The 26,368-nt window shown below is 35.8% G+C and overlaps 2 protein-coding genes across 2 annotated transcripts; one reads left to right on the top strand and one right to left on the bottom strand.

Annotated features, from left to right (window-relative positions):
- Positions 1–1,322: 1,322 nt before the first annotated feature.
- On the bottom strand, positions 1,323–2,408 carry LOC114499817 (olfactory receptor 52E2-like). Its single transcript, XM_028516299.2, has one exon. It carries the CDS (start codon positions 2,262–2,264, stop codon positions 1,323–1,325), a length of 942 nt encoding a protein of 313 aa, XP_028372100.1. The 5' UTR covers positions 2,265–2,408.
- A 10,043-nt stretch (positions 2,409–12,451) lies between these two features.
- On the top strand, positions 12,452–17,815 carry LOC114500662 (olfactory receptor 52D1-like). The gene is made up of 2 exons (XM_028517409.2): positions 12,452–12,563; positions 16,476–17,815. Exon 2 carries the CDS (start codon positions 16,516–16,518, stop codon positions 17,464–17,466), a length of 951 nt encoding a protein of 316 aa, XP_028373210.1. The 5' UTR covers positions 12,452–12,563; positions 16,476–16,515; the 3' UTR covers positions 17,467–17,815.
- Positions 17,816–26,368: the final 8,553 nt, after the last annotated feature.

Below are 26,368 nucleotides of genomic sequence, written 5' to 3'. Positions count from 1 at the left end.
TATATTTGATACTTATAGTTCTTTAGTTATATCATTTCAGCTTCATGGTATTTTATATGAGGGAGATATTAATAGGAAAAAACAGGTACATCTCTAATAAAAACATTATTATCAAAGGTAACAATAAAAAACAAAACAGAGTAATAAAAATAATTACGCTAATAATACTAATAGCAATAATTATTTTGTATCTACTGTTACCAACATGCATGACACTGTACTGTAATACTCTAGAAGCAATTACATAATTAAGCCATCATACCTTATATTTGAAATAAAACTATAACTATATTATTAAATTAAAAAATTCATGATCTTTGAAACTTACACATTAAAGACAGAACTAGCACTAAACTCAAGTTTTCTTCAACTGATTAAATTTTATGAAGAAAAACAACAAAGGAAACAACTACAAAATGAGCCTAAAATAAGTTAGAAAACAGAACAGATGAAAGTAAGAAAACTATTTAGATTGTAAGTGGTTCCTTTATTTATGTTTGCACCACAGTTTGGTTAGGAAAACGTTAATGTATTTGTGACAGACTCTATACAAAAATTTATAATGGATCTTTTGTAGCTTGTCACCATCTTTCCATATACAAAGTCAATACTTAATCTATGACACAATTTTGAATGTTTACAATATTTATGATGAAATCACAGTATATCATAATACAGTCCTTGTGACAAAAGAAGATTGACTGATTTCTGATAGAGAATAAAAGGAAAGGAAAACAATAATGAAGGATGAAAAGGTGAAGGAAATAATTACAGAGAGGCTTAGAAATAAAAAAGGAGTGGGAATCATTTAAAAAATCCATAAAATAATATAAGGTAGCTAATGCACACAAAAAATATGGCACATTCTACAAATCCTACTTTATATCTACTTCAAACAATGATAAAAATTACATATAGAAATTTGTAAGTCATTATTTGCCATACAAATTGAATAACAAATCTTAAATTTTCACTCTCTGAAGTCATTTGTATGATTAAAGAAGGCAGCCGAAATAAACATTTATGTCAAGCACGTTTAAATTTATTTAACTTAATATAACAAGGTATTATTCTGTTTAAAATTTCCATCTGATACATATTAGGTGCTATTTCTTTTTTAAAAAAAGAATTTATTTATTTATTTTTAGAGAGGGAAGGGAGAGAGAGAGAGAGAGAGAAAGAAACATCAATGTGCGGTTGCTGGGAGCCATGGCCTGCAGCCCAGGCATGTGCCCCAACTGGGAATCAAACCTGCAATGCCTGGTTTGCAGCCTGTGCTCAATCCACTGAGCTACGCCAGCCAGGGCAGGTGCTATTTCTTTTTAATCATATTTTTTAAATAACATTTTCTTCAGACAGTCATAGATCTGCTTAGTTCTGACTCCATATATGACAGGGTTCAGCATTGGTGGCACTATAACATAAAGATTCGCCAGAAGTATGTGGACATAGCGGGGGACATTTTGGCCAAAGCGATGTGTCATGAAGGAAAAGAGGGCTGGTGTATAGAAGGCGAGAATTACGCAAACATGTGAACCACATGTGCTGAGAGACTTGAGTCGGGCTTCATGGGAAGGGAGACGGAAAACAGCACAGAGTATCTGAACATAAGAAAGGGCAATGGCTATAATATCAAAAACTAGGATTGAAATAGCACCCAAGCCATAGATGATATTGACCTTGATGCTGGCACAAGAAAGACGAGCAAGACCCATGTGTTCACAGTAGGTATGAGGAATGACTTGATTCCCACAGAAGGGCAATCGCAAAATGAGAAATACAAATGGAATAACAGAAATAAATGCCCTCACTAACACACCAAGACCAATCACAGAAACAACCTTGTTGGTGAGGATGGTGCTGTACCGGAGTGGGTTGCAGATGGCCACATAACGGTCATAAGCCATTGCCAAGAGGACTGCCGACTCCATACAAGTGAAGTTGTGGATGAAAAACATCTGGGTGAGGCAGGCATCAAAGATTATCTCCCTAAGACCAAACCAGAAGATCCCAAGCATCTTAGGAATGGTGGCTGTGGAGAGACCCAAGTCAATGGTAGCTAACATGGCCAGGAAGTAGAACATAGGCTGGTGTAGGCTGCTCTCAGTCTGGATGACAAACATAATAGTGAGGTTCCCTGTGAGTGCAATCAGGTACACAGCAAAAAAGGGAAAACCAATCCAGATATGGAGTGTTTCCAATCCTGGAATGCCCAGCAACAAGAAGGAGGAGGGGTGGAACTGGGTGTTGTTGGGAGAGGGCATCCTGCTAGGTAATGTGTAAGTCCATGTTCCTTACAAATGTATGTTTGCCAATGTGTAGGACACCAGGTAAAACAGCAATGTTTCAAACCTAAATAAAAAAAAACACCATACAATTATGAATATTCTCTCTTGTTAATTTACATAAAACATAGTACATAAGAGCAATGTGTAGAAGTAATTTATCAAAGAAAAGGACTTAAAAGAAGTTATGCAGTAGATTGTAATTAAAAATCTACATATTATATTCATCTTTCTTGGCACCTTTTTTATCTTTCAGAAAAATGGTCTCATTTGCAATGGTCACCTCATTGGTATTATGCTAAGATTTTGCCTTAATACCTACTTCATTAATTAATTACCTTCTCTTATCATCACCAACATAATTTACTTTCACTTTTGACATTCAAAGGGCTCCATAAACAGTTCTTTCTATTGTTCCCATTTGGTTGGATAGTAACACTCAGGCGTTAACACACAAGATGGCTAGAAAGTGTTGATGAAAACAGATTCATTAAGATGTGTTCTCAAATACTAAAAATAATTCTAAAAAATGTGCCCTAGGCAGTGTGACTCAGTTGGTTGGAGCATCATCCCATAAACCAACAATCTGTGGGTTCACTTTCCAGTCAGGGCACATGCCTGAGTTGCAAGTTCAGTCCCAGTTTGGGGCACATACAAGAGGACCCCAATTGATGTTTCTCTCTCATATCAATGTTTCTCTCCCTTTCTTTATCCTTCCCATCCCCTCTTTCTAAAAATCAGTAAGCATATCCTCAGGTGAGGATAAAACAACTAATCTAAAAGATTAAAACCAACCCACTCATTAATACTTATTCTTTATTATTACAAAATAAGTAGTAAATATAGTGAAAACAGTGTTATCAACTACTATTTACTGAGATTCTCCTAGTACTTTCAATGCTGTCAAAACCTAGGAAAATATCATCTCTAATCATTATAAACACAGATAGGCAAAGATACTCAACTCTATTTTTATATACGGATCTGAACCTCAAATAGTTTAAATAACTTACCAAATGCTTGAAATGCTTATAGTTAAAGAGCTATAAAAAGAAAGTAGAAAGTGGAGGGGATATAAGTAAATTGAAATGAAAAGAGAATGGAGTCAGATATAAGAAAAAGATAATTCATGCCTCCCTTATGTCATATATACACATTCGCTCTCCTTCACATATATTCATACAAACACAAGCTCTTTTAAGCTCCCATCTATCTGAATAAGACACGTCAGTGTCTTCATTACAAGTTTGAGGCAATTGTGGTTTTAAGTGTTTACAATACATGGTAAATATTTTGAAGAGACTAGATAGAAAGCATATTCTAAACAACTTAAATTGATCACTTTTAATGTTATGTATACTGTTTTTTAAATAGTTTCATGTATCTTACTTATAGAATTTGTTAGAGGCATATTTTCAAAGCATTTGACCATTCATTATGTATAAATGTTTTGTAGTAAAAAGTATCTTTTCATCATTTTGTGCCACTGGAGGTTTACAGAGGAGAAATGATAGTTATGATCAGTTTCAGTAAGACAATCATGGTATTATGAAGACATTGATACATGAGAAGCAAATCCAGGAAAAGTGTCCTGTCCATGCTAGACAAGTAATAAAAGGAAACTACAAAGTAGATGAGGGAATAGGGAATGCCTAGTATTAAATGTAAGCATCAGAAAGGAAAAGGATCTAAGAACAATAGATGTTTGTGAGAAACACTTTATGAAATGTCCAAAAGAATAGTCTTTCTAGTATAATGTTCTTACCTTGTAATGGCACAGTGAATATTCCAAAAAGGTGTGATATGAACAACATAAGGAATGACAGTTGGATTCAATTATGGAAGCATAATTTTCTGTGCCTTATCAGTGTAAGTTCCAATGGCAAGATTTTTTTAGTAAATAAAGTTTTGTATTCCTAAATAACATCTCTGAAGATCACAAATATAGACAATAGTCTCTGAAAGTTAGAAAGACAATGTTTTCCTTTTTTCTTCATACCTACATGCAATAGATTCTCAATAAATAAGAAAATTACTCTACCTAATAGGTGCAGAGCCCATCATTAAAGGAGAGAATAAGCTACTTTCCACTTCTTTGAAGTTTTTTAGTTGTTATTGTTCTTACAGGGAAATGGTATTATATTCTGTGTTCAAAAATAAAATTATAGGGAATTATATCTGTCAACGTAGTTACATTCTGCAAAGGGGCCTTGGTAGTTTATTAAGTACAGAGTCAGTGATATGAATAACCATAGAAATAATTAGAAGATATATACAGAAAAATGAATTTCTATAGCTGTTTGTCTTAAATCATTATTATTCTGTGAATGGGCTAGATCAAAAAATCTAAATATCATCCTCCTCTCCTCCCCAAACAGTGAAGAAATACAACCAGTTCTACTTCTAGTACCTTTAAAATCAGTACATTTGTTTCATTCTAATAGAGCTATTTCAAACCCTCACCATCCCTTGGGTTTATTACAGCACAGTACTTGGCAGTGCTTAAAAGCAGGAGTTCTGCCCTGGCTGGCATAGCTCAATGGATTGAGAGAGGGCTGTGAACCAGGCATCGCAGGTTCGATTCCAAGTCAGGGAACATGCCTAGGCTGCAGGCCATGGCCCCCAGCAACCGCACATTGATACATTGATCTCTCTCTCGCTCTCTCTGTCCCTTCCCTCTCTAAAAAATAAATAAATAAAATCTTTAAAAACAAATCAGGAGTTCTGCCATCAGACTTGAAACCAACTTCAAGACGTATTCACTCTGTATTGAAAGGAAAGTAAATAACAAGCATTTTTATTTATAAAATGCAGATAAGAAAGTTTTTATTTTTAAACAGGTAACTCATTTAAAACATTTCCAATCTATTCCAAAAGTACTATGTTATCCATCATTCTTCAGATATCAGGAAATTGATTTTTCTAAAGTATACAAGAGAAGGATTCAAGTAAAATCCAAATGTGTTTACTAGTATAATATAGCCCTTTCCAAATGTGAGTCTATTTTTTTCCTAAGTGTCAGCTTCATTTTCTTTCCCTCAACTTTATCCTGTGTCTCTTCTCTTCCTTTCTTATGCTCCTTCTTTCCCTTCATCCATCACTGTAAAGTAAGGATACATTGGGAGCTGGGGCATGGGGAAGACTCACCAGACCAAGCATCAGGAACCCCATCTCTGACTTGTCTCAATCTGCCCGGTTTTTATGAGGGCACCGCTCTTTGCCTGGGAGGAGCTTCCAATAGAAAAATACCCTAGAGCCAGTTTTGTAAAGGACACAAGGTCTCTGATGACGCCAGTGTCTCACCTGCCTCTGACTCAGTGAGAGGCATAAGGAGCTCTGGCTTCTGAGGAAATGAAGTCAGAAAAGTGAGGTTTATGGTAGTAAGATGACAAAATAGGGGGTAGTGCTCCTCCTCCCATGGAAACACCAAGTTAACAACCATTAATGTATGAAAATACCTTTGTGAGAGTTTCAGTATCCAGATGAAAGTTTACAGGGGCCCTGATGGAACACAGAGGAAGAGGCAGGTGGAAAGGATATGAAGTAAAGTTTTACTCTACCCACATTACCCTTCTTTGACCTGAAACTTCTCTGCTCCACAGAGATTCCCTCAGCCCATGAGTTCTCCCATGGGGGAAGACAGAGCAAGCCTATCCCCAGATACATGTGTTGGTGTGTTTGTGTGTGTACTCACATATACTCATATATGTATTCACACAAACACACAGTAAATTCTTATTATTCTCATCAATGTCCTATAAAGTCACTGTGAACAGTGAATTAGAAAATATAAAACCATTGTTCTGGGGGAAATGCAAGAATTAGCTTCCTGTAACCTCTTGTCACATTTTTGTCAATCAATGAAAACACAATCATGTTTTATGTGTGTTTCTCCTTAAAGACACCTCATTTATGCATAGTTCTTACAAATGATTAATTTTACAGCCTTGAAATGATTAAAAGCCAAGAGCTTTGCAGTCCACTTGCATTATATTTGCTCATTCACCAACATCCTTGCATAATAAGCCAGTCTCATCAGTATCGAAAACCTGCTCTTCCACAGAATGCTTTACCTGCACCCTTAGCAGACATTTAAAAAATTCTTCTGTAGCCTCCTGAACCTTAACAGAATCTGCTTAACCTGCAAGTTTAATATGTTTTGTGCCTTGATGACTTTTAAAATGTGATACATTACTTTTTTTTAATTCTGGATGATAGTGATATAACTGGAAATATCTTTGATCTTGCAACAGAGCTGTCCACTACACTTATTTTGTTAGCTGTCATCTCATGAATCCACAAATTTAGCCTCTTTTTCATCTTTTTCATGCCTTTACTAAATAGTGCAGATATTACTTCAGTATATTCTAGAGTGACTGTATGTATAGATAGGCAAATTTCCTCTTTCTTTGTCTGATTGTACCTCATTTTTGGTTCATTAACTTTGAATTCACAACCAAGAGTGCTATTATTCATACCTGAATAAAGCTATGTAACACAGGTATTTTCTCCATAAAACACACCAAGACCTTCTTTCACTTAGGAACACTAGAAAAGTACTAATTTATCCCAGTGCACTCATAAATAAATAAAAAATATTTAATCTATGGCACTTCAGTGGTGTTCTTGGAAATATTTTAAATAGTGGAGTCATCAAAAAAAGCACAAAATAAGAAATACATGGCACTCAAAAGAATAAAAAGGTTCATTTGTTTATAGCTAAAAATGAGAAGTTATGGTCTTGTCTTGTTCAAACTTGCTGGGTATCTGCTTGTCAAGCAACTAAAATTTGCATATCTTCAAATGACTGTTAAAGAGCAACAGGTATTTATTTGGGTTTACCAATAAATTTTAAGGAGTAGAAAAATTTGCAAATATGGGATTCTTATATAACAGGGATTCACTGCATATATGAAATTTATAGGACATAGTTAAGACATATACAAAAAATACAATTAAATGTAAAACCAAAATGATATAATATCAAGTTCTACAATTTAAACATTGACATGAAAAATATTTTAAAATTGTTCAGACAAGGCAAGCAAACAAAAAAAAACTTATAGACACAGATAAGAGTATGGTGGTTAGCAGAGGGAAGGAGTGTGGAGGGGTAGTAAAAGGCATAGGGGAGCAAATATATGGTGACATGTTGCGCGTGGGTCACCGGCCAGCAGTGACCACAGAACGCTGTGGATGGCTCGCCGAAAAACACGTGAGAAAAAAAACCACACATGCACAGAGACAAGACTAGTTTCTATGGGGAAGTAGGGACAGAATGGCCACCCCCCCTAGTGGGGGGTGCCATGATTTGCCGTCCATACATGCTTTTATTGGGCTCATTTTGCATAATAATTCAGGTAAAGTACAGTACTTATCAATGGGAAGTAAGGAACCATAGAAAACAAGGAACTCTGCTGGTCTATTTTGAGTCAGGGTAAAAGAGCTGTAAAACTTTGAGGAACAAACTTCCTCCTTGGACCCCTCTCATTCAACTGAGAGCATTCTAAACAAAGAAGGTTTCACAGTAATTTACATGTTCTTTCTTAGGCCTGATCACCCAGGGAATCCGCCCCTTTTCAGCGCAGAGCTGCACCACCCTGTCATTGTTTCAGGCTTAGCACGGGAACTAAGGCAATAAGGAGATATTCTCCCAGACGCTGAGAACTCATGCTATGTCCAAGCCGAGGAGCGAGAGCCCGTCACCCTCTTTTGCTGCAGCTCCCAAAGTCCTTCTTTTGGGGGCCTCCCAAAGTGATCGTGCCTGCCTTAGGTCGTTCCCCCCGTGGGGAATCTTACCTGTCTTTTGCTAACCGACCAAGCGTTTTGGGGTTCAGCAGCAGAAGCAGCATTCCTGCCAGGGAGACAAGCCCTTGTGTCCTTGCTGGCTTACGGTTCCAAGGGCGTTCCCTTAGCCTTAGCCTAGGCAGGGGTTTCAGCTTCTGATACCAGTCAGGGCGGTTCCCAACAGTGACAGAAGACAGTTTGACTATGTGTGGTTCATACACAATGCAAGACACAGATAAGGCATTATAAAATTATACATTTCACATGTATATAACTTTATTAACCAATGTCACCCCTAAAATTTAATTTAAAATTTTTAACAATTGTTCAGATATATCAAAGGAGCCTGGAATACATGTAAAAGCATATAAATTCTAGATTGTTAAGAGGATTGCATGTTTAAACATGTAAAATTTTCCACATTAAAATTTAGATACAATTAAATTTTCATCAAAATTCCGTTTTATTTAATATAACTAAATATTTTTCTGTAAAATTTACTCTGGTGAGCTATGAAAAGAAGGTATATCACAACAGTTATAGAAAAATTTTAATCTAATATTATTTAAATGTTTAAAATAATATAAATGAAAAAATCAAGGAATAATATTAAATGAAATATGAAAGTGACAGTATGATTAATGCTAGTTTTTATTTAAATTTTCTCATAATAAAAATAAAAAAGGTGTTATTTATAATGAAGGAACTAGACACTATGTTTTTTTGATACATATATATGATCTATTTAAGAACAAACAATTCTGAAAAGCAGGCTTCATAGGCAGTCTAGAAACACTCAACTTCCCTCCCTTAGTCTCCTTAGATTCTCCTGATATGAAGATGTTAATTCTAGGTAGGGCCTGCAGTCAAGATGGCAATGTAGATAAATGTGGTACTTGAATCCTCCCACAACCACATCAAAATTACAACTATAGAAAACCATCATTCAGAATCATGTGAAATATAGTTGAACAGAAGCCCTACAACTAAAGATATAAAGAAGAAGCCACATCAAGTGTGGATAGGAGGGGTGGAATGCAGAACAGGCTGGTGTCACACACATGTGTGACACATAAAAATTGGTAGGGATATCTTGGCTGCAGAGTTTTTCCCTGAGGAGAGGGGGTACCAGTCCCACACCAGGACCCCCAGCCCAGGGTTCCTTCCAGTGCCAGGAAGTTGCCATAACTTGTGGCTGTGAAAACCAGCAGGGATTGTGGATGAGTGAGATAGAGGCTTTTGGAGACCCAGGCATTTCTCTTAATGAGCCTGTGCACAGACCTATTCAGAATCATTTGCTGTGAGTTCTGATGCTGGGAAACTAGAAAGGTGCCAAGGATGTATGGGAAGGGACTGAAGGATCTGGTATCAGAGTGAGAGCTGAGCTTTCTCCCAAACAGAAGTACTGGCACAGGCTATCTTTTCTTGGCTACCACCTACTACCACCCATGGAGCCAACAGACTGGCACTACATGAGTCTCCGTAGGGTGAGGGGTAGCACTCTTTGCCCTATCTGTTGATTCTCTGAGACCCCATCCCACCCTACTTGGGGGCCCACCCAAGCTGATTCTAGTGGCTTTTCCATATGAACAGCTTATCTTGGTTCATGCTTCAGACTTTCCTAAAATCTCTCAAGCAAGCATAATCTGGCCTTGATATGCTGCGTGTGTTTAGCTAAGTGGCCCCAGGCAGCCAGCCTTGGTTCAAGCTTGGCTTTTCTTGGGCATCTCCAAATCCAGTACAAGTAACAGCAATCTGCAGATCACTTTGTAGCTCATGCCGTGTGGCTAGGTGGTGCCTGGACTTGGCCTGCATCTCTCAGAAAGCCCTAGAGCCAACATACCCAGTGGACAACTTCAACCACATCAATGTACCACTCAACTATCTTCACAAGCAACATACCCAAGGGGTAGACTCAGTGGGCACCAGAGTCTCACTGAAGCAAGTCCTGGTCTGTGGAGTGGGCTTCTGCACAGCTGATTCTCCATGGTGTCAAAGCCAGTCTTTGCAGGCAATCAGCCTGGCATTAAATTCCTCCCACTGGTGTGCCAACAGCAATCAAGGCTACAATGGAGGGTGTAAGCAGCCCTCACAATGGGTGCACCTGGAGTGCCCAGCTTGCGTTAAAAGGGAGGTTGTACTTCTGGACCCTACAGAACACCTACTGCATAAGACCACTCTACCAAGCCCAAAATATGTAGCAGATCTACCTAATACAAAGAAACAAACACAGGGAGGCTGCCAAAATGAGGAGACAAAGAGACATCTTCCAAAAGAAAGAACAAAGCAAAAGTCCAGAAAAATAACTAAACAAAATGCAGACAAGCAATCTACCAGATGCACAATTCAAAAGACTGGAAATAGCCTTGGCAGTTGGTTGGCATGTCATCCCATAAACTGATGGGTTGCAGGTTAAATCCCCAGTCAGGGCACATACCTAAGTTGCAAGTTCAATTCCTGGTTGGGATGTGTACAGGAGGGCAACCAATTGATGTTTCTCTCTCACATCAATCTCTCTCTCTCTCTCTCTTCCTCTCTTTCTAAAATACAATAACAAAATGTCCTCAGGTGAGGATTAAAAAAATAAGAAAAACACTGATTATAAAGATGTTCCATGAACTTTCAGAAAGAATAAGTAAACTAAGTGAGAACTTCAACAAAAAGTTAGGAAACATAAAAAAATGGAACTACCAACAAATCATTATTACATAAAATGTTAAAGGAGTTTCTTTAAAAAGAAAAAAGATAAAAAATATGAAAAATAAAAGAACAATAAATACATATCTATCAACAACTGAATCTAAAAAACAAGAATAAGCAGAACAGAAACAGATCCACAGATATGGAAAACATTTTAAAGATTGCCAGATGCAGAGGGATGGGTAAAAAAGGTGAAGGAAATAAGAATTACAAATTGGTAGTTGTGAAACAGTCACAGGATTTAAGGTACAGCATAGAGAGCATAGTTAATAATATTCTAGTAACTATGTATGGTGTCAGATGGGTACTAGACTTAGTAGGATGATCAGATAGTAAGTTATAAAATGCAGTTCATAAGTTATAAAATGTCTAATCACTGGGTCGTATACCTGAAACTAATACACCAATAATGTTATATGTCAACTGTAACTGAAAAATAAAAATTTATTTCAAAAAATAGATGTTACTCCTAAGACTTACAATATGAGTTATGAACTCAAATTTCCAATTCTCAATGGTTTCTTTTCTTGACACCATGGGGAAGCCAACCCTACTCCATACCCATGGGAGTCTCAGAAATTAAGAGACATATCTATAACTGAGTTCCTTTGGAAAAGGTGTAAGTCTTGCAAGAATTAACGGCTTCCTCAGACCAGGTAGGTATTCACCCTGATCTCCACAGAACCCCTGGTGAGGTAAGGCAATGTACAGTCATTTTCATCTGTGTCTTGTTCTCAGGGCTTTAGTCAGCAAACAGGCTCTGAAAAAACAGCATTGTGTAAGATTTCTTGGGGAAACTGAACCCATTTGGTTTTGTGACCCCTGAATAGACTACCTGTGTTTCACTCTGTGATGGGTTGAGATTAGGCTGTGACTTTTGTGGAGAATAAATCAATGCATGGGTTTCTCAGCATCAGAAATGTATGGAGATTATCAGAGGAAGGCCAATGAAACAAGGATGGTACTATAGATGCAGCAATCCTAGATTTTGAGCAAATCTATGATATCTGAGCAATGTTTCATACTGGTCAAAGCAGTTTTACATGGGTTATGTCATTTTATATTTGGAAAACCTTACAGAGTACTCATCACTTCAGGGTTGATGTAAAGATTACAAACTTTGTAATTATACTTGGCTTCAAATTTATAAATCTTGAATTTGTAGTAGAATAATTTTAGCAAACTTAAGTCAACATTTTTAGCTTATTTTTAACTGTTACAAGTATGATTATCTATCCAAAAACCCCCTTAAGGACTAAATGGGATAAGTCTTCAATGTGAATAATGTAGCACTTAATATAAACCAAGTAGTGCAGATTTATTTTACTTTTATTAAGAGATGGCTAAAGATGTAGAATTTAGCAGAAGATATTACTGTTTATTCCTCCCCAAAAGCAGATGTGAATTTCCTTCACTCCAGTTCCCTCTTTTTCTCGATTCTGTAGTCAGACAAGGAACAAAATGCAGACAGAGTTCAATTTTGTTGGTGACTGATCCCTGGGTAGATCTGAGAGGTGTAATATTATAATCAAGGAAACTGTTAATGTACTACAGTGTACAGAGATAGTGCAGACTGTAATACATTCATAGGGATTACATTTTTAAATTCATATTAAAATTATTCACCAGAAAATGAATAGCAATGTCTTATATATATTTTTCTTTTTCTTCATTCATTGGAACAGCAAATGTATGAAAATACATGCCCTTTGACAAGTAAGAATTTGCAATATAGTAAAGATAAAGATATGCAGCAACATAAAATACAGTGTGACAAAAGCTAGAAGACAGGTAAGTGCACAGACCATAAAGAAACTAAAGAGGTATGTGATTATAGTTAAAAGTTGCTAGAACATAATGTCAGAGGAACTAGTTTGTGAATAGAACCTTCAGTTCTAACCAAATTACTGAGGATTTTTGTGTGTGAAGAAATATCATGAAGGACAAAGATATGTCATCTCTTTACTGAATTAAATAAATAACCAGTTCTCTATGCAAACAAGTACAGGAAAAAGTATTTCAAGAGGTTAGAAAAATTCCTAATATTTTAGAAAACATAGAAGCCCAAATCCATGTAATTTCTTGGTTTATAACATTTTATGATGAATACAATTGTAACTCTGCATTATTTATTTTCTTATCCTAAACTATACAGGTAACACGTGAATACATAGAATACATTGGCACTGGTAAAAAAAAAAAATTCAAACCATAGTATTATAGCTAAATTATGCTGTCAGCATTCTTTTCCATCCATCCCACATTTTAGACCTCTCCTAAGTTGGGTATGTGTCCTTTCAAATTGTTTCTGTATTTACAAGTGTGGTTTTATAAATATATATGTGATTATATTCTCTCTATATATGTGTATATGTAAAATTACTATATGGTAATATAAATAAGTATATAATACATAAAATTATATAAAATATATATTTATATAACCACATTTTGAAATATATATGCATACACACATATCTGTTTAATTTTTCAGGTGTTTCAATGTTAATAAACAATCAAACTTATGCTTTATTTTTTATTTAGATGTTTTTCTTTGTCAGTTTATTTACAATTTATTCTAAGTGTTTATGATTAGTCCATAATAAAAATTACCACAGATTATGAATGGACATGTTGAATGTTTTAATTTCTATTCTATTATAGGCACTTTTACAACAAGAATCACTGTATATACTTCCATGTGTATATGTGAGCATTATTCCCTAGGATGGCAAGTAGTTAAATAGATTTGCTCATTTTTTGATTTAATAATAATGATTACTAAACAATCTTTCTCTAAGTGTTGGGTTAATTTTCTCCAATCAGTTGTGCACAAGACTTGCTCTTTAACCCATAGTTTACTAATGTTCATTATCATAATCTTGACGTTCTGTTGAATTGTATTATAATGTATAAATTGTATTATATTCATTTTTAATTTTTAATTTTCTGTTTGTGAATAAGGATAAGATTTACTTTATGTAATGAGACATTTGCATTTATTTCAGTGTGAATGTTTTCATGACATAATTTGCCCACATATTTTCTATTAGTAAAGTATATTTAAATTGTATAGTGAAATTGTGCAAAAGGAGAAAGTGAAGGTTGTGGTTCAGGTGAAATATGAGAGTGTCGATGGCGTCTCAGATTTAAATAAAAGGATATATAGGCTTATTTGAGGACAAATAAAGGAAAGCATAAAAATGTATTAGTTCAATGTATATATACATAAACCTAAAGGTAGAACAGTGTAAGACTGAGAGAGCTTTTATCTGGTGACAAATGTTAATTTTCCCTCTAAGGTATGCGTAGATAGTAACTCTCATCTTTTGAGATGAAGTACACTGAAAGAGAGTTAATTAGAAAGAGAAACTCTTAAACTTGGACAGGTTCCTTTATGGACTTTAAAAACAGGGAGGCTTTTCCTGGACCAAGTGGTTCAATTTGTTGGAGTGTTGTCCTACACACCAGAAAGGTTACAGGTTCGATCCCTGGTCAAGGCACCTCCAGGAGGCACACGTCTTCATATGATGACTAAAAAAAAATACATGAAAGCAAAGTGAAGGGGTTCAATAATTATTTGTAATCAAATAAATGGTGTTTATATTTTCTAATTTTAGATATGGAACAATCCCTATCCTTTTATTTATATGTACAAATGCAAATAGACTGTCACATCATTAGGGCAATTAATCACTACAGTTAAGAGTAAGTGCTCTAGAATCAGTGTGAAGCTAAAAAACAAGGTGCATTATATAACAGTTGTTTAAACTCATAGAAGTTACTTAAATTCTCTGCATTTCAAAATGAAGATAAATTTATGAGTTAAAATATGAATTGTTCTCAGGAAAACAACTGATTCACATTAGCATTTAAAAATATTTAACTATTACTTTATTACATAAATTCCCAATAACCTGGTTTTCCTGCATTCCCCATGTCCCAGTTTACATCATGATCCAGAAATGCCATAACAGACTTTCCAGAGCTCATTGACCCACATTTCCGTATGTCAAAAGAGAGTACCTATCCTTAGGAAACTTGGAGGCTAAATAAGCAAAAGCAAAAACTTTGGGATGAAACTTCAACAACCGATTAAGAGACAATACTGTATCACTATTATAATTAACACTGATTCCCAGTCAACTGTTTATATTCCAATCTCTACTTCAATGGACAGTGATTTAGAATTATTTGTTCCTGATGACAAAGACTCCATAATCATACTCAAGTATCTGTACTAGTGGGTAAAGTACAAAGAGTGTCTCAGGAACAGTATCAATTGTGTTTCCAAAAAGAAAGGGAAAAACAAAGTATTAGGGGAGCAGTATGACTTTTGTGGGGATGGAAAATGTCTTCCTTTTTTCTAACTTCTATGGCCGGTGTATAACTAAATTGACATAACACAGATTAGAAAGAAAAAACAAATTTAATTTCATACATACAGAGGTTATTTCTATGAGACTCAAAAAATTAACTAAAATAGGAAGTTTTTATATCTCTTAGACAAGGGTACAGAAAATAAGGGGGCGAGATAAGGGGGTCTGGATTTGGGGTAGTAAATTAATAAAGAAATAACAAGTTTTTTTTATGCAGACTTCTTAGACTAAATTTCCTATTTCTGGTGATAGTGATGACTTTTACACTCCTGGTCCAGGAAGATGCCTACACATGGATATATCTCCTGCTTTCAGAGAGATAAAGGAGAGTCAGAGTGCCCTTTTTATACTGGCTATTTCTCAAATAACATTAACTTGAAATAATATGCCAAAGTGGGAGTCTTATTTCTTAATACGACTATTAGACTATTATTTTGAATATGAAGGGGAGCAGAATATGCTACCCCAAAGTATGCCACTTAGGTGTACTGATTATATTGGAACAAGTTTAATCAACAAATTGTGGCATGGGGGTTGGGGTAGGAATCAGCTAGTACAGTAGAAGTATGCAGAACAAAAGAAAATTTATAAAGGAAAGTTTGGATGAAGTAAACTGCTTGTAGAGTACATTTAATGAAAAGCAAGTCATAAAATTGTTTGACTAATTAGATACATGTAGGAAAGTGAAGGAAGCTCAGAATATAGGCTACAATAATATTGAAATGTTTCCCTGTTAAGGTCAGGAGTAAATCCCAGGGCCACTGAAGAGTGATGCCAAATGCAATGTGCTGTTTGTTTCTTGACATGCTGCCATCAGGCCCACTTTTCTCATCCCAAATGAACCATGTGTAAGTGAGAATGAACCTCTTTCTGGTCATTCTCCAATAATCAACACATTCTCTAAATGTTAGTATTTCAGTTTCAAAACTACTCCCTGTAAGTTAGTATGTCCCCAAACTGTTATTACTAAAATTATTTTTTAAGAGCCTATTTTTCCATTCAAAATACCCCTTCTGTCACACTCTATTTTGTGTTTCGCACTTTTCTTACTAACTCATCCAAACCATTTCCTCCGGAAGAAGAAATCTTCCTCTGGATGGAAGATTTTGGATTTTTATATATTTAACTCTGAACTTTGGTACCTAGATACTTTTCCTCATTTAGCATCAATACATAAGTCACATTGCATATTACAACCCTGAAATACTATTTGACACTCGGGTGATGAAATAACTTCTCCATGATTGGCAATTCCTGAATTTTGGCTTATTTCTTAACTCATAAGTGGTTTCAAAATAGTTAAGTTATGATTTATTTGCTTTAGAGGAAAATCCAGGAAGAGAAAATTTGACATCTGACTGATTATGTCAGTATACAATAAGACCAATGTCCATCCATCAACTTTTATTCTTATTGGCATCCCTGGGTTGGAGGCTGCTCACATGTGGATCTCCATCCCCTTTTGTGCCGTTTACCTTCTGGCCTTAGTGGGAAACTGCTCTCTTCTGTTTATCATCAAGACAGACGCCAGCCTCCATGAGCCAATGTACCTCTTCCTCTGCATGCTGGCTGTGGCTGATGTTATTGTGTGTACTACAGCTGTGCCCAAACTTCTCAGCCTCTTCTGGTTCCGCGATGGAGAGATTCGCTTTGAAGCTTGCCTGACTCAGGTATTCCTGGTTCACTCTTGCTCCACCATGGAGTCTGGCTTCTTCCTAGCCATGGCTTTTGACCGTTGTGTGGCCATTTGTAATCCATTAAGACACTCAGCTATTCTGACACATTCTGTAATTGGGGTGATGGGTCTAGCTATTGTCCTCCGGGGAATGGTACTTCTCAGTCCTCACCCTTTCCTGCTACGTTGGCTCCCCTACTGCAGAACCAATATAATTTCCCACACCTACTGTGAGTTCATGGCCCTCATCAAGATTGCCTGTGCTGAGACAAGAATCCGCAGAGCCTACAGCCTCATTGTTGCCTTTCTTACAGGAGGAGTGGACTTCATATTGATTATTTGTTCTTATGTCCTCATATTGCACACTGTCTTCCACCTTCCATCTAAGGATGCCCGACTCAAGACCTTGGGCACCTGTGGCTCCCATATCTGTGTAATCCTAGTGTCCTATACTCCAGCCTTCTTCTCATTTCTCACCCACAGGTTTGGGCACCATGTGCCTTCCCATGTCCACATATTTGTGGCCAACATCTACCTTCTGGTTCCACCAATGGTGAACCCCATTATCTATGGGGTAAGGACCAAGAAGATACGGGACAGGTTCCTTAAATTTTTCAGTTTTTCAAATCCTCTGAACTAAATGATTTTCATTGATGAGTAATAACCAAACAAACATTATATTACCTATCTCAGAATGTATGGTTTCTTCATCAAGATCTTCTTTTAGTAGTCAGAGAGCTAGTGATTTTTTTCAGAAAGTAACTACTCCAGAGATATATTCTATGTGTTAATAATCATCATATTAAGGCAGATATATTACCAAGTAGGATCTTTTTATCAAAATATTAAAACATTGTTTTCTAAAAACAAAACAAAACAAAAAAAAGGAAAACTATGGAGAGTCATCTGAGGCTAAACACAAGAGATATTTAAAATCAATAGGATAAAGGGGGAGGGTTTTCAGGGACCTGTATAAAGGACACATGGACAATACCAAAGGGGGTTAGGATGAAGGGTGGGAGATGGGGATGGCTAGGGTAGGGGGGAGTGGTGGGGGGAAAATGGAGACAACTGTACTTGAACAACAATAAAAAAAATAATAAAAAACAAAATCAATAGGATATATCACATATCTTCAATTTACCATTTCAGACTTACTACCAGATTTAGAAATTTCCATTTTTTTCACCCTAGTCTCTCCTTCTTGACTAAATTACCTTCTTTAAGAAGTATATACATCAAGATTTTCTTTGTAAGTTACCTAGTACTAATTTCTTTGTTACCTGTTCATCTAGTCTTCTTTATTTCACACTCATGTTTTTATACTTTTCTAGCTACACAATTCCATTTACTAGTTATTATATTTCTTGGGCTTTTGAAGTCATTACTCTGAGTCTTCTGGAATCATTATTACTTTGAAAAAATCTGTTGTTGGCCAAATCACCATACCTCTGTAGGCAATTGTAATTTTTCTCTGTCATTAAATCCTATTGCTTTCTTTGGTGTTCTGTGGTTTCACATGGATAAACCTCCCAGGCATTAAACTAACTGATACAAGTCAAACACAAAAGACTACATAATGTATGCTTCAGCCTAAATGAAACTCTAGAGAAAGTAAAACTATACCAGGGATAGTGTTTAGACACATATCTTTTAAAGTTTCCTGTGCGATTCTTAGATGGAGCTAAAATTAAGGTGTCGCAGTGCAAACTGAGGCACAGAGGAGTTAGTTGACACTGGAAAAATATTTTAATCATGTATTTCACTCCCCCTCAGGTTGAAAATGTGAAAAGAATCTACATTTATTAAGTATTTACTTGGTCACAATCTCTTTATTCTAATTTGTGTGTATAATCACTAAACTTTTTTAATGTTTTAGGGTTAATTATCATAAATACCCACATGATAAATAGTTTAACAAGCTCATATATAATAGGCTAGTGAGTAGAGGAGCTAGGATTTAAAGTCTGTTTGGATCTAAAACCATAATTATCCCATGATCTCGGAATGATTCCATGCACAGCCAAATCTCACTGAATGGCAATCTCAAGTGTCTGAGTCCCAGGTGTCAGAATTGTTGCTGCTGCTCATTCCATCCTCCATAGCCACCCTCAATTTAGATTCATTTCGTCAATGTTTAATTATTGACCGGATTTCATGAGGCCTACAGAGATGCCTAATGTAAGGTTTGTAATCCATTTCAGAGCCTTAAAGGTACACACAATAAACATATCCTTTCTTTCCCATGTGATTCATAAAAAAGATTGAGAATAGAAAAAGTATAGCAGATGTTCATGTATTGTAAACCCCACATTTTTTGTATACCCTTATCACTATATGCTAGAGAGAAGCTGATATTTTGCAAGTACAAAATATATCCTTTTTTTATTGATGAAGACTATTCTGGAGGACTTAGTTTGGCTTGAGAAGCAGTGTGCACTCTAACTAAACCTCAGAGTGAAGCATATATTCCTAATCATAATAAGAAGATTTACCACATAGAGGAGTAACAGAGAACACGTGATATTTTTAGAAAGTCTCACTAAAAGTGTGTGGAGAGTTTCAGAGGGAGGAAGTCTTAATTAAAATTACTCAGTTTAAAATTATTCAGTTTATTCTTACCAGATTTTAAAATCTACTACAGCTTCTCTTTAGCATATAGCGGCAACGGTACACACAAAACGGGGCTTTGCGATACGTGAACATTAATAGTGGGGTGGAAACATATTGCTCTAGTAGCTCAATAAAGTTGATTTAGACATATAAACAATTTTTCAGTATAATGACATCTAACACTTATATAGGGCTTACTTTCTCATAGCCCTTTCTGAGTTCTTTACATATATTAACCCAGTAAACTCTCAAACAAACTAGGAAAAATTTGTAACATTTGTATCTTCTTTTTAAAATAATAAAACTTAGGAATAGAGAAATCAGTTAACTTTCCCACAGTCACAGAAATGGTTAAAAATGAAGCTAAGATTGAACTTAGGAAGTTTGGCAGCAGATTTACATTCTTTATCATTACACTATATTTAGTTACATTATACCATATCAGTATGACAAATGGTATAACAGAAATAGAAAATAGATACTTAGCCAAGTAATAGAGTTTAGAAAGTCAAATAACAGTTTCAGGAGATTGGACATCAAGAACATCAGGAGGTAATTAAACAAAGTTCTCTGCAGACCAGGTCAAGCCAGGTGTGTGCATGTGTGTGTGTGTGTGTGTGCACGTGTGTGTTGGGATAAAGGGCAGGGAGTTGTCCAGCTTTGAGTTAGCCAATTCTGCATTCAAACATCTCGCTTCCTAAAAATTATCCCATTTTCAGCATACACCAATTTGATTAATAATCAAGTCTCGATCTTTAGAATAATAATTTCCCAAATTTTGAAGATTTGAAACCTCTTAAAAATACAGATTTCTCAGGCCCACTCTAACATTATCAGAGTAAAAAACTGTGGTGCATTTCATAATTAAAATCCCATTTGGTCTTCATCAATCATCTTGGATATTTATGATTCAGTGGCCCATGGCCCATGATTTGAGAAATACAGCTATAGGAAGATGACAATAGACACACAGATGTCCTTCCACTCAGATACATTTAAAATGTCTACCAGGACTTGTAGTTTTCACTTAGCATATAGAAATCTGAAAAGAGTGCCACTCAAAACCTTATGACCAATAAAAACATGCTGCATCAAACAACTCACAATTTTCTTGAACCTTCAGATATTTGAAATCACAGAGCAATGAAACTCAAAATCCAAAGAAAGGTAGGCAACTTCAAAGAAAGATGGAACACAATCCCATGCATACAGGGGTATATGCCAGGCTCCATACAAGGCAGTGAAAATAATGCCTCCAAATAATTTTTTAAATTAATAAGGATTTTTTATTGAACTTTTGGGTGACATTGGTTAATTAAATTACATAGGTTTCAAGTATACAATTCTATGGCACATCATCCATATATTGTATGTATGTCCATTTCCCAAAGATCTTCCATCATTCCATTTACCCTTTGCTACCTTACCTCTCTTCCCTGTGGTAACCACCATACTATTGTCTGTGTCTAGTTTTTGTTTGTTTATCTTGTTTCTTCATGTGTCACTTTCAGTTTTCTTTCCCACATATGAGTGAAATCATATGGTTCTTGGCTTTTTCTGTCTTATTTAGCTTAGCATGATATTCTCAAGGCCCATCCCTGTTGTCACACATGGCAGTATTTCACCTTTTTTATGCTGAGTAGTATTCCATTTTATGCTGAGTAGTATTCCATTTGGGGTACATATTCCATACATACTCCATCTTCTTTCTCCAATCATCTACATGAGGACACCTCCACTTCTTGGCCACCATGAATAATGCTGCAATGAACATAGGGTTGGGTATAGCTTTGCAAATAAATGTTCTCAAAATTTGGGGGTAGATACTCAGAAGACAGTTTACTGAATCAAATGGTAACTCTGTTCTTAATTTGCTGTGGAGTTGTCATAGTATTTCCATAGTGGTTGTATCAATTTACATTCCCACCTGCAGTGAATGAGGGCTCCTTTTTCTCCACAACCTCTCCGACATTTGTTATTGCTTCTCTTGTCGATAATAGCCATTCTAACAGGTTTGAAGTGGTATCTCATTGTAGTTTTAATTTGCATTTCTCTAAAGCTAGTGAGGTGGAGCATCTTTTCATATATCTGTTGACCACTTATGTGTCTTCATGTGAGAAGTTCCATCTATTTTTTAATTGGATTGTTTGGGTTTTTGTTGTTAAGTTGTATGAGTTCTTTATATACTTTGATATTCACCTCTTCTCAGAACTATTGTTTGCAAATACCTTCTCATATTTGTTTTTATAACTTTTGTACTGGACTGCTTGTTGTCCCCATATACAAAAATTTACTCAAAATGGATCAAAGACTTAAATCTAAAGCCAGAAACAATAAATTACATACATGAGAACATAAGTACTAAACTTATAGACCCATGATTTTATGAATTTGAGCCCAAAGGGAAAGGAAGTGAAAGCAAAAATAAATAAATGGGACTATATCAAACTAAAAATTCTCTGCATACCAAATTTGTTCAAATTTATCAACAATCCTCAAAGCTAAGTGTGGACCTACATGAAAATACAGAATGACTGGGAGTCATGTGTTTATGACGCAAAGGGAAATTCACACCCACTCAGATTTTGTACCTTGGCCTTAACCAGATACTCATAAGAAAGTCAGAGCAAAAGGATAGGCTTGAGAAGGCCTTCATTATGAAACAGGCCTGGTAGAAAATAGCAGCCACTGTAGGATGGGCACTACACCTCACTTAATTTCTCTCCCTTGGGAACAAAAGCCTTTAGCCCCTGGAGGGAAAGGACAAGTGAAGACCCCTGCTGCTGAGTGAAAGGATAAGAAACAAACTCTATAGCCTGAGGCTGAGGCAGGTTCATCAGAAGCTTCCTACAGCACTAGGGAAGGGAAAGAATTACTGAGAAGTCTCCACTTTCAAGACACAGAAACATGACATCTGCCTAAGACTGAGACTGAACTGACACAATTGATATTGTAATGTGCCCCAGCTCCCACTACTAGACTAGCTGGGTTTCAGTAACAAGTAACAGTGTTTTACTCCTGAGGAAGGGTGGAGAATATGGAGAATGGTCTTATCTGTTGCCTAGGAACAAAGGGAAGATTTAAAACTGATATGGGGTTCTGACTCATTAGCCCACACCCTAAACACAGGTAAAGCTGGCGGAATGTGAATCCTGTGATGCACTCACTGACAACATTCATACCAACTGCAGGAAGAAATGGATGGACTGAATAGTTCATTTTCTGTTAAAGAAGTAGTTAGCAACCTTCTAAAACAAAAAAACTTTAAGCCTAGATGTCTGCACTGGTGAAGTCTACCAACATTTAAACAAATCTAATTGCTCATTCTTTACAAATTACCCAAAACATATAAAGAGAACTAATACTTTCCAAATCATTCAAGATGTAATTGGGGCCCTATAGATCAGAGGTTATTTCATAAGTAGAATAAATGAATAGATATAGATGAGTTCAATGTCACAAAGGATTATGGGAAAAGCCACTTGTGCCTAAAACTGAAGAGGCTAACTAATTATTTTCAAAGCATTGCAAGTTCAGGGTGTGATGGCATTTAATACAAAATCTTTCTAAGAATTTATGGCATATTTTATTGCAATATAAATAGGATTTTTTTTTTTCTAAAATGCATTCTACAGAATATCAGTGTCATGTAATGGTCTAAGGAACATTTTTAATATCAATAACATCTTAATGTTTCAAGTGAATATTTCTTTTTAAATATATTTTATTGATTATGATATAACAGTTGTCCCATTTTCCCCCCTTCACTCCCCTCCACCCTGTACACCCTCTTCCACCCACATTCCCCCCTTTAGTTCATGTCCATGAGTCATACTTATAAGTTGTTTAGCTTCTACATTTCCCACACTGTTCTTACCCTCCCCCTGTCTATTCTCTACCTATCATCCATGCTACTTATTCTCTGTACCTTTTCCCTCTCTCTGCTCCTCCCACTCCCGTGTTGAAAACCCTCCATGTGATCTCCATTTCTGTGGTTCTGTTCCTGTTCCAGTGTTTGCTTAGTTTGTTTTTGTTTTAGGTGTGGTTGTTAATAATTGTGAGTTTGCTGTCATTTTACTGTACATGTTTTTTGTCTTCTTTTTCTTAGATAAGTCCCTTTAACATTTCATATAATAAGGGCTTGGTGATGATGAACTCCTTTAATCTGACCTTATCTGAGAAGCACTTTATCTGCCCTTCCATTCCAAATGAAAACTTTGCTGGACAGAGTAATCTTGGATGTAGGTCCTTGCCTTTCATGACTCAAAATACTTCTTTACAGCCCCTTATGCCTATACATTTTCTTTTGAGAATTCAACTGATAGTCTTATGGGAACTACTTTGTAAGTAACACTGTCCTTTCCTCTAACTGCTTTTAAGATTCTCTCCTTATCTTTAACCTTGCATAATGTAATTATTACGTGCCTTGGTGTGTCCCTTCTTTGGTCCAATTTCTTTGGGACTCTCTAGGCTCCCTGAATTTCTTGGGGGTCTATTTCCTTTGCCAGATTGGGGAAATATTCCTTCATTATTTCTTCAAATAAGTTTTCAATTTTTTGCTCTTACTCTTCTCCTCTGGCTCCCCTATGATTCAGATGTTGGAGCACTTAAAGTTGTCCCAGAGATTCCGAAGCCTCTCCTCATTTTTTTGAATTCTTGTTTCTTCATTCTGTTCCAGCTGCATATTTATTTCTTCCTTTTGTTCCAAATTGTTGCTTTAGGTACTGGTTTCCTTCCCTTCACTGTTTGTTCCCTGTTTATTTTGCTTTAATTCACTTTGTGTTACCTTCATTTTGCTACCAAGGTCAATCAATTCTGTGAGCATCCTAATTACCAGTGATTTGAACTCTGCGTCAGATAGGTTGTCTATCTCCTCATCGCTTTGCTTTTTTTCTGGAGTTTCCATCTGTTCTTTCATTTGAGCTATGTTTCTTTGTCTTGGCATACCTGTTAAGTTATAAGGGGTGGAGCCTTAGGTATTCACCAGGACAGGGCAACCCAGGTTGTTGCGTTGTGGTACTGTCTGTAGGACAGACAGTCCTTGACCAGCTGTAGCCCCACTTTCCAATGAACTCTCCTGTGAGACTGGGATTTTCTCCCACTTTTGCAACCCCCATGGTATTTAACCACTAGCGGTTTTGAGTCTTTGGTTTCCCAGTGAGCCAGCCCCTCCTTGCCACTGGTCTGCAGCCTTGCCATGAGTCCTCTCCTCCTGCCCAGATGACCTTCTTTGCCCTCTCCTACCGGTCTGGATGAATGTTTCCTTAACTTCTTGGTTGTTGGAGTTCCATGCAATTTGCTATTCTAGCAGTTCTGGTTGTTTATTGTTTTTAAATTAGTTGTTATCCTTCTTTGGTTGTGCAAGAAAGCAAAGTCTTTCTACCTATACTTCCATCTTGGCTGGACCCCCCTCACCTGTGGTATTTTCGATATAGCTCCTTCACCCTATTTTCCAGTTTCTTCCTGTAAAATTTTTTATAAGTACTATTTCAGAAAATTTCAATGTATGCTCCACTGATATAAATATTATTCAACAATTATTCAATCTTATTATTTTTACTCTTCTATACTGTATCTTTAATGAATTATTGAGTGCTATTTGGAAATTATAGTTATTTTTTTAGGATTTATACTTTGTTAATTTGTATTCAACAACTGTAAAATATGACTGCAATAATTATTACATGATTCTCCATTTTAGTTTGTATTTCTCAATTACAATAATATCACTGTAATATTTTAATCTTTTGTTTTTGAAAATTACAGACATAGACATTTTAAACACTTCATAGCTCCTCAATTTGTTTAGTTACTTCATCTTTTTCTGGACTTTTTTTTTTTACTGTGGATATTTTGGTTGACTTTCCTTATGTATTGTGTTATATAGGTTTCAAGATTCGTTTTAAGTGAGATATTTCCCTATCTTCTTTTTCTCTCCCTTTTAAAAATTTGTCTTTTTTCTCTTGTTTCTCTCTCACTCACTCACTTTATTTTTTCTTCTATAAATCTCACCATCATTATACCTACAAATAAATTTCTGGCTAGAACTTCTGAGATGGTTCTCAATCAAAATTTGTGTGATCGTCAGTGTAAAAATTAGTCTTCTAGTTGTAACTTCAGGATATTTAGGGTGAAGGCAATGTCCAGAAAGTGCCTGAATTATTTGAGTTAAGAGACTGAGAGTACGATCTGTGAGCTATGGTCATACAACTTTATGAAAATATTTGTATCAAAAAATTATTCCCAGTAGTTATTTTTCACCTTTCATTCTGATGTGTTAACCTTATTCCATACTGAATTTTGAATAAGATCTCTTTTAGGCTCCTGATTCTGATGGGATATTTTCATCCTCATTGTCTCAAAGAAGGAGATATCCCATGTTATTCGGTATCTTTCTTTTTCCTGGAGTATGTGGTATATACTTTGTTTACTTTTTGAGAAGTAATTTACATGTAGTAAAATGGTTAACTCTTTTGTGTACAATTTCATAAATTTAGACAAATGAAGTTACTCATGCAGCCATTGTGTAAATCTGAGTATGCATATTTCCATTACTCCAGAAAGTTCTCTCATACAACTTGACTCGTCTCCCAGGATAGGCAAACACAATTCTAATTTCTATCATTGTAGGGTTGTCTCACCTGTTCTTGAGTTTTAGTTGCATTGAAGCATACAGTATATGTATATATTTTTCTTTTAGCTTATTTCCATCAGAAAAATGTTCTGATATTCATTATTTTATAGTGTACACAGTAGTTCTATTTTTTTTATCATGGAGTATTATTTCATTGCATGAACATACCACAATGTGTTTATCCATTGTAGAAATGAAGTGCATTTGGATTGTTTCTCCGTTGGCAGTACTGTGAATTAATTTGCCATGAACATTTTAATATTCTCTTTTCTGTGCATAAATGTTTCCATTTCTC

Source organism: Phyllostomus discolor, chromosome 6, assembly GCF_004126475.2.
Source record: "Phyllostomus discolor isolate MPI-MPIP mPhyDis1 chromosome 6, mPhyDis1.pri.v3, whole genome shotgun sequence".
In the NCBI taxonomy this organism is placed as follows: domain Eukaryota; kingdom Metazoa; phylum Chordata; class Mammalia; order Chiroptera; family Phyllostomidae; genus Phyllostomus; species Phyllostomus discolor.
Note: the sequence above shows the minus strand (reverse complement) of the source record. Positions and strands in the feature narration are given on the sequence as shown.